This window comes from Gracilinanus agilis, chromosome 3 (assembly GCF_016433145.1).
Source record: "Gracilinanus agilis isolate LMUSP501 chromosome 3, AgileGrace, whole genome shotgun sequence".
NCBI lineage: Eukaryota > Metazoa > Chordata > Mammalia > Didelphimorphia > Didelphidae > Gracilinanus > Gracilinanus agilis.
Window position 1 is genome coordinate 230,996,755 of NC_058132.1, and position 14,382 is coordinate 231,011,136.

General features: G+C 35.1%; 1 protein-coding gene across 1 annotated transcript in view; it reads left to right on the plus strand.

The window, feature by feature from the left end:
* Positions 1–585: 585 nt before the first annotated feature.
* The window catches only part of ZSWIM2 (zinc finger SWIM-type containing 2), a 44,404-nt gene continuing 30,607 nt past the window's right edge, over positions 586–14,382 (plus strand). The window contains exons 1-3 of the mRNA XM_044666459.1: positions 586–780; positions 3,491–3,567; positions 6,787–6,827. Coding sequence (XP_044522394.1) covers positions 586–780; positions 3,491–3,567; positions 6,787–6,827 — 313 coding nt within the window. The remainder of the gene's footprint in view (positions 781–3,490; positions 3,568–6,786; positions 6,828–14,382) is intronic.

Below are 14,382 nucleotides of genomic sequence, written 5' to 3' on the forward strand. Positions count from 1 at the left end.
ATATATATATATGAAATAATTAAAAGAGGGAAAGCGCTGGAATTAAGAGGGGTGGTTAAGAAAAGCATGAAGACAACACTTCAGTGATTTAGGGAGGGAATTACTGACCATGTTTTGTCAGAGGAGACATTCCCACTATCCTCCCACCCCTCTCCCAGTAGATATGAGCACTGAAAGATCTACGCAGCAGCTTCAAGTTCAGAGTCCCTGGCAGAAGGCTTCGAGACCTGTCCGCAAGCCACCAGCAGGTGGCGCCAACCTGACAGTTTCCACGCCGAGCGGAGAGAGAAGAGGATAGGGGGCGAGAGTGATCTCCTTGGTCCGCTAGGTGGGAGGGCGCCACTGCCCTCTCCCGCTCTGCGCAGCCGCAGCCGCAGCCGCAGCCGCAGTCACAGCCACAGCCCAGGGTTGGCTGCGAGTTGTTGGGAACGCAGTGCAGCTCCCGGCAACAGGCACAACGCGGACGCGTGCTCGCCGTTGTCATAGGAACCAGCAAGTCTCGTATCGCGATCCGGGTCTTCCGACTGCTGGGGAACTGCTGTAGTCTGAGGGGAAGGGGCAGCAGCGCCCTTCCGGGTGACCACGATGCCTGGTGGCGCGGGCGGAGGCGGAGGCGGAGGCGGAGGCGGAGGTCGGGGATCCGAGAGGCGGCGGCTTGTGAGCGACCGTTTGAAGAAGCACCAGAACCAGGCCCTGAGCAGCCACATGTATCTGCTGCGAGAGACTGGACCCACAGGCTTCCTGATAAAAGAAGACGAGCCAGATGACTGCAACTATAGAGTAACCGCTGCCCCGGGAGACAGCGATACCCCTCCTCCCCCAAGCCCAGACCTTTCTCCCGCACTAGGCTCTGATCACTGACCATGCGGCCCCTCGGGCATCCTGAGGGATGACGAATTAAGAGGGAAAAGGAGCTGAAGAGCTCCGACTATTCACAGTATCCTGGGAAGGACAAGTTTGACACCTGAAGCCTGGGGGAGGAGAGAAGCGGGGGTGGTGGGGGTGACCTGTGGCCTTTATGTCTGTATAAATGGAGATGATTAGACATTTTGATGTCCTGGGAATTCACTCCCCTGGGGAATTCATTGAGAGTGGTTGTACTGTGAATAATAGCTAATGCGCATTTAGCATTTCAAGGTTTTCAGAGTCCTTTTACAGATATTGCATTTTAATCTCAGCAACCTTAGAAGCCAGATGCTTTATTATCTCCTTTTTACTGGTGAGGGAACTGAGGTAGGGGGAAGGTAATGACTTGTCCAGGGTTGCAGTTTGAACTTAGGTCATCTTAGCCCTGGATATCTACTGCTTTACTTAGCTGCCAAATAAATACCTTCAAATTCAGGTATTGACTCTATGTCCAACATTATGGTGGAATTCTCCCCACTTTACACATGAGGAAACTGAGGCACAGAGCTTCAGCCCAAGTTCACAGCATAATGTGAGTGTGAGGCAGGATTCAAAAACAGGTCTTTCTGACTCCAAGTCCTAAATGCTATCTATACTAATGGCATTCTACTTCCATCTACTTTGGTTACTGACCAATGGCCCATATTTCAAAAACCATCTGCAGTGCTTTCACCTTTAACTTAGTTTGGGAACTAAACTTCTGTGTTAAAAGTCTTTACTAAAAAAAAATTATTAGAAAATGAATATGGTTAGAACCAAGATCTTATCAATTTATGAAAAATCTAGCCGCTTTTCATTATATTGCATACAAGTCTTTATTTTCTTTCAGGTATTCTTTAAAAAAAAAAAAACCTTTACCTTCTGTTCTAGTTTCAGTTCTAAAAAGAAGAGAGGCAATTGAGGATAAGTGAATTGCCCCCTGCCACACAGCTAAGAAGTATCTAAAGTCAGATATGAATCCAGGTCCTCAAGATACCAGATCTGATGTTCTAGTTACAGTGCTACCAACTGCCCCATTAGAAAATAGTGTTGACAGGGTATGGCTTTGGATTCAGAAAGATCTGGGTTCAGGTCCTGCTTCTGAAACATACTAAATGTGAGCAGAGGCAAGTCACATAACCACTTACAATTCTCTCAAATATTAGAATGCTGGGAGCTTGACAACTTGCATTATTGCTGGAGAGAATTTCTACACTTAAGAGTCCATTCTCATTTATGAAATCACAGATTTGTATAGAACATTTATTTATAGCTGGTTTTTGAAAATGTCCACTTCAAAACTGGAAAATTATAAAAGACTGCATTTTAAAAAGTATAATTCTGCGTATTAAATGAATAAAACATTTGTTATAGGTGGTACACTTTGTTGCTAAAACACAAAACAAAACAAAACCAGTTCTTTTAGGAGATTGTCTTAGCAACAGTGTCCCATTCTTTGGACTCCTAATAAGAGAATAGGGACAGGGAATTCCCTAGTGAGGAAACTCCAGACATCTACCAAAGCAGATCTTTACTACCTATACAACTTGTAATAGAGTTCCTTAGAGCACTGGGAAATTAAATGACTTACCCAGTATCACACATCCAGATGTCAGATCAGATTTAAACACAGGTCTTCCTGACTTCAAAAGTAGCTCACTTAGAGGTATCAGACAGAGCCTCAAGCCACATTTATCCTACAACACTCCAAGTTGGCCAAACCAAATTAAGCTGCATCAACACATTAAATACAGATATGTAATTCCTATCTGAATCTAATGTGTTGATGTCATTTTTTAGAAAAAAGATATATAAATGTGTGGTTTTCTAAGTCAATATGCAGACCACCACAGAATCTTTATGTATAGTTTAGTGGCCCCTGTTTCTATTCGAATCTGAGTTTGACACATTACACTACAACGTAATATTGCCTCTCCAGGCTCAATAAAGCATTAATAAAGAAGCCTCCTGAGTTCCATCTGAATAATAACAGCTGTTCTTCAAATAGATTAGGTTAAATATGAGCAAAACTTTTTCACAGTATTATTAATACTGTGGTAAAAAGAAACACTAGATTTGAGTTGGAATGTCCAAAATCATTCTTTGTTCTGCTATTTACTACCTTTGGATCCTTGAGTTAACTTCTTCTTTGGGCCTCAATTGTCTCTTCATTAAAGTGAGGGAGTTATACTTGCCAATCTTTGGTCCCTAAATGCTATGATTTACAAATGGGCATGAAATTTCATTTTAGGAGAAAACAAACAAAAAAAGATATGTCTGCCTGGCCCAAATATAAGTGTAACTTGCCTGAAAAAAGAATATGCTTAGATTAGGGGATTACCAGCCTTTTCTAAAGAACTAGTTTTGATTTCTGTGGTGTTACCACTTTGGTGGGTTGGTTATTACATTTTGATTGCTGATACAGAAAAGGGAAATAGTAGGGGTAGCTGACTTTTAGTTGGAACACATAACCAGTAGGTTATGACTGACCCATTCCCAATGACTTCATCAAGTTTCTTCTAGCCCTTAATCAGGACACATTTTTTTCTAACAATACTGATAATTATAATTCTAATTTTAAAGTATTGGTATTTTTCTTTAAAAGGTTTTTCTTGGAGATCCTCACACATGTAGCTGTTCCACATTTATGAAAGGAAATGATCTCTGTAGACATATCTGTTGGTAAGTGTATAAATGGAGATTTTGAACCTTGGACCTCATCCCCCATAAGTCCCTTAGTATTTCCCCAAATTTCCTTTAATCTCTCCTGTGCCTCCATGTTTGCATGGTCACATTATTGATTTATGAGTTCTGGAGCTCCTCCCTCTTTCTTTCTTTTCCATGAGCATGGGTCAAGTGAGTTTAGCACCTTTTCACTCTAGTTTTTTTGTTAGTTTATTATTAATAAAACTTTATAAAATATAATACCTAGCTCTTGTATATTAATTTTAATCTCCACATTAATTATTTAGTGTTTCAGAGCTATCACAATTTTCTCATTGCCATGTGTCTACAATTCACCTTTTCATTATTTCAAATATTATTTGATTAAAGATCATTGGTGTTACAGTAACAGATAAAATGAATCCATTTTTTTCTCTTATTCCTGCTTTTTTTGAGTAATGTCTAGAATGTGAATTGGAATATAATACAAATTTTGGAACATGATGTGGTTATGTTAAGTATTTTAATGTATATTGTAAAATTACTGTACATAGCCACAAAATTTTACTTTCCTGATTTTTATGAAATGATGGAAAAATTGAAATGTTAACTAGAAATTTAAAGCCTTATTCACTTATATCACTAAGTTACTAGAAATGAATTCAAAGAATCATAAAATGCAGAGATTCTCTAGATCCATGTTGGCAAACCTAGCACATGTGCCAGAGACGGCATGCCGTGACCTCTCTGTGGCCATGGGAGCCATCACTCACCAGAGCCACTCTGTTCCTCTGCTCCATCACGGCTCCCCACTCCTCTGCCCAGCAGCCCAATGGAAGTGCTTACTCCCTTCCCTGAGTGGAGCACCTGGGCCACTCTGCTCCCTTTCTCCCTCCCCTCTCTGGAGTAAGGTAGGGGAGACTCAGTCTGGGTGGCGGACAGGACACAGCACACAGTTTGGAGGGGCAGGGCATGGCATGCAGTGTCTAAAAGGTTCGCCATCACTGCTCTAGATCAAATGTCTCTCCTTTTATAGTTAAGCAAAGGAGGGATTATTATCTCTTAATCATTTTGTCCTGCTGTCTCCAAGATCTGTCTTTCATAAAAAAATATCCTGCCCCTTCTTATCTTCTTCCCTATGATCCAGAAAAGAGGATTATCCCTTTCTTTATACTCTCCCCCATAACCCACATACAACAAATAGTTGATTTATCAGTCTGAAGGAATATAAACAAAATTCTCTGTAATTACCGTATATATCCTTTAGAAGTAGAGCTTTCTTTTAGTTTCAGGCCCTATTTTGCAAGAAATTCCTTAAATATAATTTTTAAGATCTTCTTAGCCAGCTTTAACCTAAACTTAACTCACTCTGCTGCCAGTCAAAAAATATTTAACTATATATGTATATGTACTCTGCAGCCTAGTGCCCCAAGGGCCAGGTTTGAATTTGAGGGTTGACATTACTTCAGAAGGCTGCAGGGTTCCATAACTTTTGACACTTCTCTGGAAAGCTGGGATTAAGAAACTCTTTACCACTCATCCTGGTGGTTCTCTTCATTGCTGCCATCTCTTAGTCAGAGGATCTCTGTCACTGCCTCTGTATCATTAGAACCAGGAACTTGGGGTCTAAGAACTCTTTCTGGAATATTTCTTGAGAAAAAGCATGTACAACCTAGTTCATGGAGTATAGATATGCAGTGGCTGCCACTCTCACCCCCACTCTGTTACCCAGGGTTTATCTTTTCTTTCTGGTCTATGCCCGGCTTTTGAGTAATCTCTACAAACGACAGACCCTAGAATTAACTCTATTTGACAGGATTACAAAGTGGCAAGTATGTCAGCCATTCATATACTTTGGTGGATGTCTTCTACTCCTTTAATAGGTTGTCAGTCAGCACGTATAGAAACAATGGTTTATCTCTGTGTAGGAATACCAAGTTGATCCAGGAAATGCTCCATATATATATATATATATATATATATATATATATATATATATATACATGTTTGTATTTGTATAGTAAACATTAATTTTCATGGGCATGTATATATAAACATGTCATAAAGTTATAGTTATATATTATAAAGTAAACTGACTTCAAAATATTAAATGTAATGAAGTAAATATTATTAGAATACATTTTCTTTTTTAAAAAATCACATAACTGAGAAAATAATTGCATGTATATGTATGTGTTTAAAGGCTTTGATTCCTTTGGGTATTAATTGCAATTTTTTTTTCATTCTTCTATTTAGTTCATATTCTTTTTGTGCAAGGAAGTATTCTGGTTCTAACAATATAGTTTTGTTTTTTTTTACAATTTACTCAGTCTCTACCTCTAGTTATTTCTGTTGTATCCTTTTTGTGAATTTCTGCAAAGCTAAGAAAATCAGGCATTGCTTCTTGAGTTCTGAGGTTTGTTTTCATTGCCCCACTTTGAAATCTTTTGCATGGAAAACAAGCATAATTTTTAAATTGAGGGATTTTTAGAACTAAAAAGTAACATGGCTATTAATTTTTAAAATAAATGTCATCTTCTATAGTCACTGGTAAGATTGGACAGATTTTTCTATCATACAATAATGTGACATTTTATAGTAAGAAAACTATTTGTTATACTAGAATAATTTTGTCATTTAATACATGGAAAACCTGATCATTGGATATTAATATTTTCTTTATAAATCCTGTAATAGTATCTATATCCCACAACAGTTGTATAGAATCCTCCAGGCAAAATCGCTACCCATAAATTTGCTTCTCTTTTCATTTAATTATGGAAATAACTTCTTCCTCCTTATTGCTTAGTTTGAAAGAACTGAATTGTTACTCAAGCAGTTAAACAAAGGGTCTTGTTTTTGTTTTTTTTAAACCCTTACCTTCCATCTTGGAGTCAATACTGTGTATTGGCTCCAAGGCAGAAGAGTGGTAAGGGTAGGCAATGAGGGTCAAGTGACTTACCCAGGGTCACACAGCTGGGAAGTGTCTGAGGCCAGATTTGAACCTAGGACCTCCCGTTTCTAGGCCTGGCTCTCAATCCACTGAGCTACCCAGCTGCCCCCAAACAAAGGGTTTTAAAGGTATATTTTCTTGCACTTATATTTACATAGTACTAATTTATTAATGCTTTTCATATCCTAAAATTCAGGTGATCTTATGTAACTAATTACTTTTAAGCTTTAAAAAATACTCAGTATTTAACTTTTTTTCTTTCCATTTTTCTAATTGTGGATTAGGGTTTTATTGAAAAAATTCAAGCTTCCAAGAAATCATGAATGTAAGTATCCTAGTGTTATTTGAGATCTATAAACATAAGAACTTTGAATTTAGGAACTTTTCACAAATTCACATATGAAAATTTAAAGTGTGAATTTGTTTCAAATGTCAAAAATTCTATAACTTTAAGTTTTCACAAAGCTGAATTTTTCTTTTTGAATTTCTGGGCATTAGTACAGTTTCTTTATTTTTCCTGACAAACAAAACAGACTGCCAGCTCTCTGTAGCACAGATTGTTACTTGACAATTGGAGTGTTTTCACAGTCTTTAAATAAAAAGTGTTTCATAAGCTATTTTAAAATTCAAGTCACCTTTTAAATATAAGGAATCTTTTGCTTGGTCAATGATTGGGCAAACAGAACTTCATTGATATTTGCTAAGCAGTATTTCACTATTTGAATCTAATTTTTTTTGATGGAAGAGTGATATAGAATGAAATTTTGTTTTATATCTTTAGAATCCAGAAATGGGCAACTAGTAGAAAATAAAATGTCATTCAGAAAATGTTTATTGACTGAAATTATTGTCCTCATACAAAAGATGACATTTGAACATGAAATACTTTGTCATTGTGCTTACATTCAAGAAGTTTACATCCCATTTCCACAAGCAAAAATGACTCCTTCCTACCTTAATAAGTTATTAAATTAAAAAGTGGCTTTTTAGAAGGGAGTTCCTTTGCAAAGTAGTAGTTGCTTGTCTAGTAACAAAAAAAAAATAATCTATTCCATCACTATGTCACTTAAAGGATCAATTCTCCTTAATATTCTCCCATTCTCCCAACACTGATCTCAGCCTTCTCTGTTTTTGCACTCCAAAACATACCTCATAAGGTTTAAAAGCAGACTATACCTGTAATAAGTTCATTTTATCATCATTGTCCCATGCAGTCTTATCTCTTCACAACTATTATCTTCATATGCATAATGGCCAAGTTAATTTTTTCAGCTCCAGTATTTCTCTCAACCTCAAAACTCTGAACGTTAGCTATCTATTCAATATCTTATTTATATGAAAGAATATATTACATGAAGGAAGTATTGTAAAACAAGGTTTAGCATTTCTAAAATAGAATGCATTCTTTCCGTCTAAAACTACCTCCTCAGCCCAACTTATCTTTTTCATTCAGTAGTATCACACTTCTCTATCACTTTCCCTGTACTTGATCAAATGTCAATTCTTGCTGATTGTATTTCCAGAATGTCTCTTTCTATTCCTCCCCTCTGTATTATTTCTATCTTACTATTTACTGTAATATCACCATATCCTGCTTAGCATTTACCAAGCCTTCAATCATGCCTTCTTTCAGTTTTTTGAGTGTGTTCCTACCAGATTAATCTCCCTAATGCACATATTTGATCACATCATCTACATTGCTCAAAAACCTTCAGTGGAATTCAAAGCTTTATTCATTTCTCTCTATTACTACCTTACTTGATAATATCATTAAGCTCTCTGGATTCCATTATCATTTCTATGCATATGTATCCATATGTATAGTTTTCTTCTCTAAACCCTAACTCCAACTATCTGTTGGACATTTCAAAGTATATATCTGATAAAGATCTCATTCATTATATTCAAATTATATTTCTCTTTCCCAAGCCCTTCCCAACTACTCTCTTTCACTAACTCTACATCCAATTAGTTATAAAATCCTGTGATTTCTTTATCTATATCATCTCTCACATATATTCTCTTCTCTCCCTTCACAGAACCTTCCTAGTTCAGACCCATATCACCTCTCACCAAGACTATTATAATAGCCTCATAATTGGTCTTCCTAATGGGGGTATCACCCATTCTGTTACATCTTCAATTCATCTGCCAAAATGATTAAAGAACTGACCAAGTCTAATGACTTCCTTTTATATCCAGATTCAAATATGAAGTCCTTTGTTTGGCATTTAAAGCTCCTTGCAAGTTGGTCTCTTTCTGGTTTTCCAGTTCTTTTCTAAAAACACATTATTCCCATATGTGCACCCTACAGTTCAACAATACTACCTTAAATGTTTCCCTGCCTTTTCACTGCTTGTTCTCCATTCCTGGAATTATCTTCCTCTTCACATCTAACTCTCATCTCTCTTAGCTTCCTTTAAGATTCAACTTAAATTCCACTTTCTGCTGGAATTTCTGTTCTTCCTGTTTCCCTTGCTCCATAGTGGCTTCCCTGAGAGTGCCTACTCTTCTGAGCTAGCCTTCCATCTTCTCAGTATGTAACGTGTATGTACTTAATTATATAATGTTCTCTTCCCCATTAGAATGTGAGCTTATTGACTCTTTTTGTTTTTCTTTGTATCTGCAATGCTTAGCACATTTAGTAAATGCTTAAATACATACTTATTCATTGATCTACCAGGTTTTTTTCCTTAACTTTTTCATGAACATAACATTTTTGCCTCATACTGAAAAAGCAATGTTATATATTTACAAAGAAACAAACAAAATATAAATTTTATTGATATTGAAAAAATATTTTGCAGAAATGATCATTCCCCTTTTTAGCGATGTATATTCTCTCATTTAGCATTAGACTTTGTACATATCACTTTATTAGGCATTGTAGAGAAATACAATAGAAATAGAAGGCTTAGTGTATTTATGTGGTGCCTAAAATCTAAGTGAAAGAAAAATACATAGGTTATATATATACATATATATATATATAAGTTCAATAATGTCTAGCAAACTATATCCCTAAATGCAAAGGAGAAATGTTAATTAGATCTCTGAGGGCTAAATAGGGAGAGTATACTAAGAGGAGAATGTCAAACTCCTGTGCTTAAATCCCAGCTCTGCCACTTGTGTGATATTGGGCAAATCACTGAATTTTTCTGGGCCTCTGATTCCTCATCTATAAAAGGAAAAGATTGTATTAGATAGCTTCAGAACTCTCTTCTAATCTAAATATATGATCCTAAATAGCCTTAAAATTTATGTATATATATATATATATATTAGGAAGAACTAAGTGGGATCCAGGAAATAACAAACACAAAAAGTCCTGAAACTTGAGGCAGCATCCCCCACTATCCCTAGGAACCCCATGACTCCAGTATAAAGCTAATAATTAAGTCTATTGACTTTGTCACTATTTTTTAAACGAACAAACAAAGGAGAAAGAACCCTACTATTGAAAGCTATTAAGAATAAAGAAGGCCTGGGTTCAGACTCAAAAGACAGTGAAGTAGAAAACACTTCTAAAACATCAAAGAGAAACAATAATTGGTAACAAGCTCAAAAAGAGCTTTTGGAGGAGCTTAATTCCAAATGAAAAGTTGAGGAAAAATTAGAGGGAATAAAAAACAAGAACAATGAAAGAAAATTATGAAAGAAAGACTGCCCAAATGGGAAAAAAAATACAGAAACTCACAGAAGAAAATAATTCACTAAGAATTAGAATTGGACAAGAGAAAGCTAACAATATCCTAAGACAAGAAACAATAAAGCAAAATGAAAAGAATGAAATAATAGAAGAGAATATTAAACTCATCACAAAAACAACTGACCTGAAAAATAGATCAAGGAGTGACAACATAAATAGTTGGATTCCTAAAAAGTTACAATTAAAAAGTTTAGACAACATACTCCAAGAAATCAAGAAAGACTGACCCAAAGTTCTAGAACCAGAGGGTAAAATAGAAATTGAAAGAATCCACTGGTCACTACCTCAAAGAGATCCAAAGATTCAAATGCACAGGAATATCATTGCTAAGTTCCATAGCTCCCCAGTTAAGGAGAAAATACTACAAAGTTATTATTCCTATTGACTCCCAGAGGAGCATAGGGCCGCAACCATCTCACGCCAACGGACTCTGTTCTGGGCAACTTCCCCCAACTGGGCCCATGTCAACTTAGCAACCTCAACATTAAAAGAATGAATGGCATGGAACATAATATTTTGAAGAATAAAGAATCTGGATTAACAACCAAAAATATCATGCCCAGCAAAGTTGAGCATAATTATCAAAGAACTTTTTAAAAGGCATATTTAACGAATTAAATAAATTTCAAATATTTTGGAGGGAAAACCCAGAACTCAGAAGAAAATTTCATCTATAAGAAACATACAAAGGGTAATTATGAAAGAAAAATTATTAGTGACCCTAAAGGTCAAACTGTTTAATTTTAGTATTGAAAAATGTCATCTATAACCCTTAAGAATGAAATCATTACATAGGTACTTTGAAAGGGCATATCTAGATAGAAGAATTGAGGTCAATTTGAATAAAATGGAATGAGATAAAAAAATAGATCAGGAAAAAGCAAAATGGAATAATTACCCCATAGAAAAGAGGAATAAGTGGAAGAACTCTCACAAAGAAAGGGAGGAGTGACTAGAGGGTTGTTAGTACTAGAACCCTACTCTCATCAGATCTGAATTAAAAAGAGAATATAAAGAACTAGAAGGGTAACAGTCTTAAGGTATAGAGAAACAGGAGGAAAAGGGTATGGGATAAGTGAGGGACTGAGTTCCCTTAACAAACTAAGGGACCAAGAGAAGGAATGATAGATTAAGAGAAAAGAGAGAAGGAGATAGGAAAATGGAGGAAAACCTAGAAGGGAGTACATACCAAGAAATAGGTGTGAAGGGGGACAGAAGATGAGAAGATAAGGAAAGGACTCAAGACAAAGGGATTTTTAGAATCAAATTCATAAAGAAATAGAAAGGCATGGTTCGGGGAAAAGAAAAAGGCTCTTGGATAAGTGGATAGAATAAGAATTAAAAGGTAAAGAGAAAGGGACAAGGCAAGGACCTTCAGAAAGGTAGGCCAGTTTGGAATTAAAAAGGCAAGAAGGCAGCATATCGGAAGGGTTCTAAAAAGTGAACTAGAGAGGTAGTAGACAGAAGAATTGAACATTTCAATAAAGATATGGCAAAAAGAAAGGAAAAGGATGAATAGAAAAAACAATGGAGGGAAATACACAACTATTATTTTTTTAAATAGCAGAAGGACTTTAATTTTCCCTTCTCAGAACTAGATAAATCTAACAAAAAAAAAGAAGGAAATCAAAGAGATGAATAGAATCATAGATAAGTTAAATATGATAGATAATTGGAGAAAATTGAATAGGAACAGAAGAATATACCTTCTCAGCACCTTTACAAAAATTTGACCATATATTAGGGCACAAAAACATAAAACTGTAAAAAGAAGAAATATTAAATGTATCCTTTTTGGATCACAATGCAATAAACATTGTATATAATAGACCATGGAAACAAAAAGTAAAAATTAATTGGAGACTAGCTTAATTTTAAAGAATGTCACTGAAATTTTTATCCCACCACCCTGATATAGACAATTTAGGTAAATAAAGTAAAAAAGCCAAATTTCTCCAAGTCAAGATAGAATTTAGAGTTTATTGGAAGAGGGCCAAATCTCCCAGATAAACCCGGAGTCTCACACATGTTACATAGTTGGACCCCAATGAGAGACAAAGTCAGGCAGCAGAGACCTGGTTTATATACTAAGACAATAACAAAGTGATTATTTCCAAACAAGGTTAATGACTTATAAGACACAGCATCATGTAGATCTTTTTTTAGAAACCGTTACCCAACTACACAACTAATTGGCTAGTTTATTTAGGAAAACCCATATTATAAGGTCAAATCACAAGACAATACCCTTATTTAGAGAATAGTGATGACCATTACCTCAGACTCATCTGATCTGGGGAGAGGATGGTTATTTCTCAATAATGAAGGGTGTGCATACTTGCACTATATCGGGATGTGATGCACCATATCAGGACATGAAACTCAGATGGTCAGCATCTCTTGATAGAAGGGAAGTATGACTTAGAGAGGGGTTGGAAGTCCCCTTAGAAGCAGTTTTATGCTTTAGTTAGAAATCCTTATAAAAATCATGAATTCTACTAATTTTAATTAAGATTATAATGGAATTATACCAATCATTTTAGAATCACAATATTGATAATCTTAAACCTATCACTATCACTAAAATCCAATCAAGTATAAGCGGTAGGGGTCTATCTCCGCCCCCCCCAACAATAAGTGAATTAAAAGAACAAATCACAGAAACATCGAATAATTTCATTAAAAACAATGATAATAATTATAAAACATACCAAAACCTATGGGACACAGCAAAAGCAGTATTTAGACAAAAATTCATATCTCTAAATGTTTATATTAATAGAGAAAGAAAGCAATGAATTGGGAATATAATAAAAAAATTAGTAAAAGGTCAAATTAAAAACCCCCAACTATTACCAAATTATAAATCCTAAAAATTAAAGATAAGTGAAACAATGTAAGAAAATCATTGAATAAGTAAATAAATCTAGGAATTGGTTTGTGAAAAAATCAACAAAATTAATAAACTATTGGTTAATCTGATAAAAAAAAGAAAACCAAGTCACACTAGCATTAAAGATGAAAAGGGAGAATATACCACCAATGAAGATGAAATTTAAAGTAATTGAGTTATTTTGCTCAAGCATATGAAAACATTTTAAGAGAAATGAAAGAATACTACAAAAATAATATCAATATACTTGGACTATCAGACTAAGAAAAAGAATATCTAAGTAAACATACTTTAGAAAAAGAAACAAACCATAAATGAACTTCCTAAGAAAAAGGTATCAGGACCAGATGGATTTATCAGTGAATTCTATCAAACATTTAAGAATCAACTAATTCTAATATTAAATAAATTATTTGATATAAGAGGTAAAGAAGGAATTTTATCAAAATCCTTTTAAGAAACAAATGTGGTGCTGATACCTAAACCAGAAAGAGCAAAAACATCAAAAAATATATAGAAAGAAAAAAATATAGAAAATTAATGAATATGGATGCAAAAATCCTAAATAAAATACCAGGTAAAAGACTAGAATAATGTCACAAAGATAATACATTGTGGCCAAATAGGATTTATACCAAATGTAAGGATGATTTAATACAGGAAAAACTATCAACATAGTTGATTATAACAATAACAAAAGTAATAATAAAACATGATTTTAACAAATAGACCCAAAAAAAGTCTTTTGACAGAATTGAAAACTCATTCCTATTTTAAAAAAACAACCACTGGGAAGCATAGATATAAGTGAATTTTTTCTTTTAAAAATGTTTTTCTTATTCCAAATTTTATAACACTAAACAGACATTTCCAAGAAAAATAAGATAGTAAAGAAATTAAGTCACAAATCCATATGTTTACCGTTTACTTCATATTTACATAATAAATTGTGTCCATATGGGCCCAAACCCCTCTCTGCCCTTCTTGCATACACAGAAGATATCCTCAGGGAGACCAACATGTAAAAATAACTTATCTTTCATGTTTCGCCTTTCCGTTTACTCTCTGGAGTTACCTCCAGATTCATAGATTATTCTTCCAGAATTAATTCTATGACTGTGGATAATGTTCTCTTGGTTCTACTCATTTCATTGGTCATCTCATGTAGTACTTTCTCATTTCTTAAAAAATCATTTTGCTCATTGTTTCTTATAGTATAGTAGTATTCCATCATAATAATATACCACATCTTGTTCAGAAATTCCCCAATTAATTTCC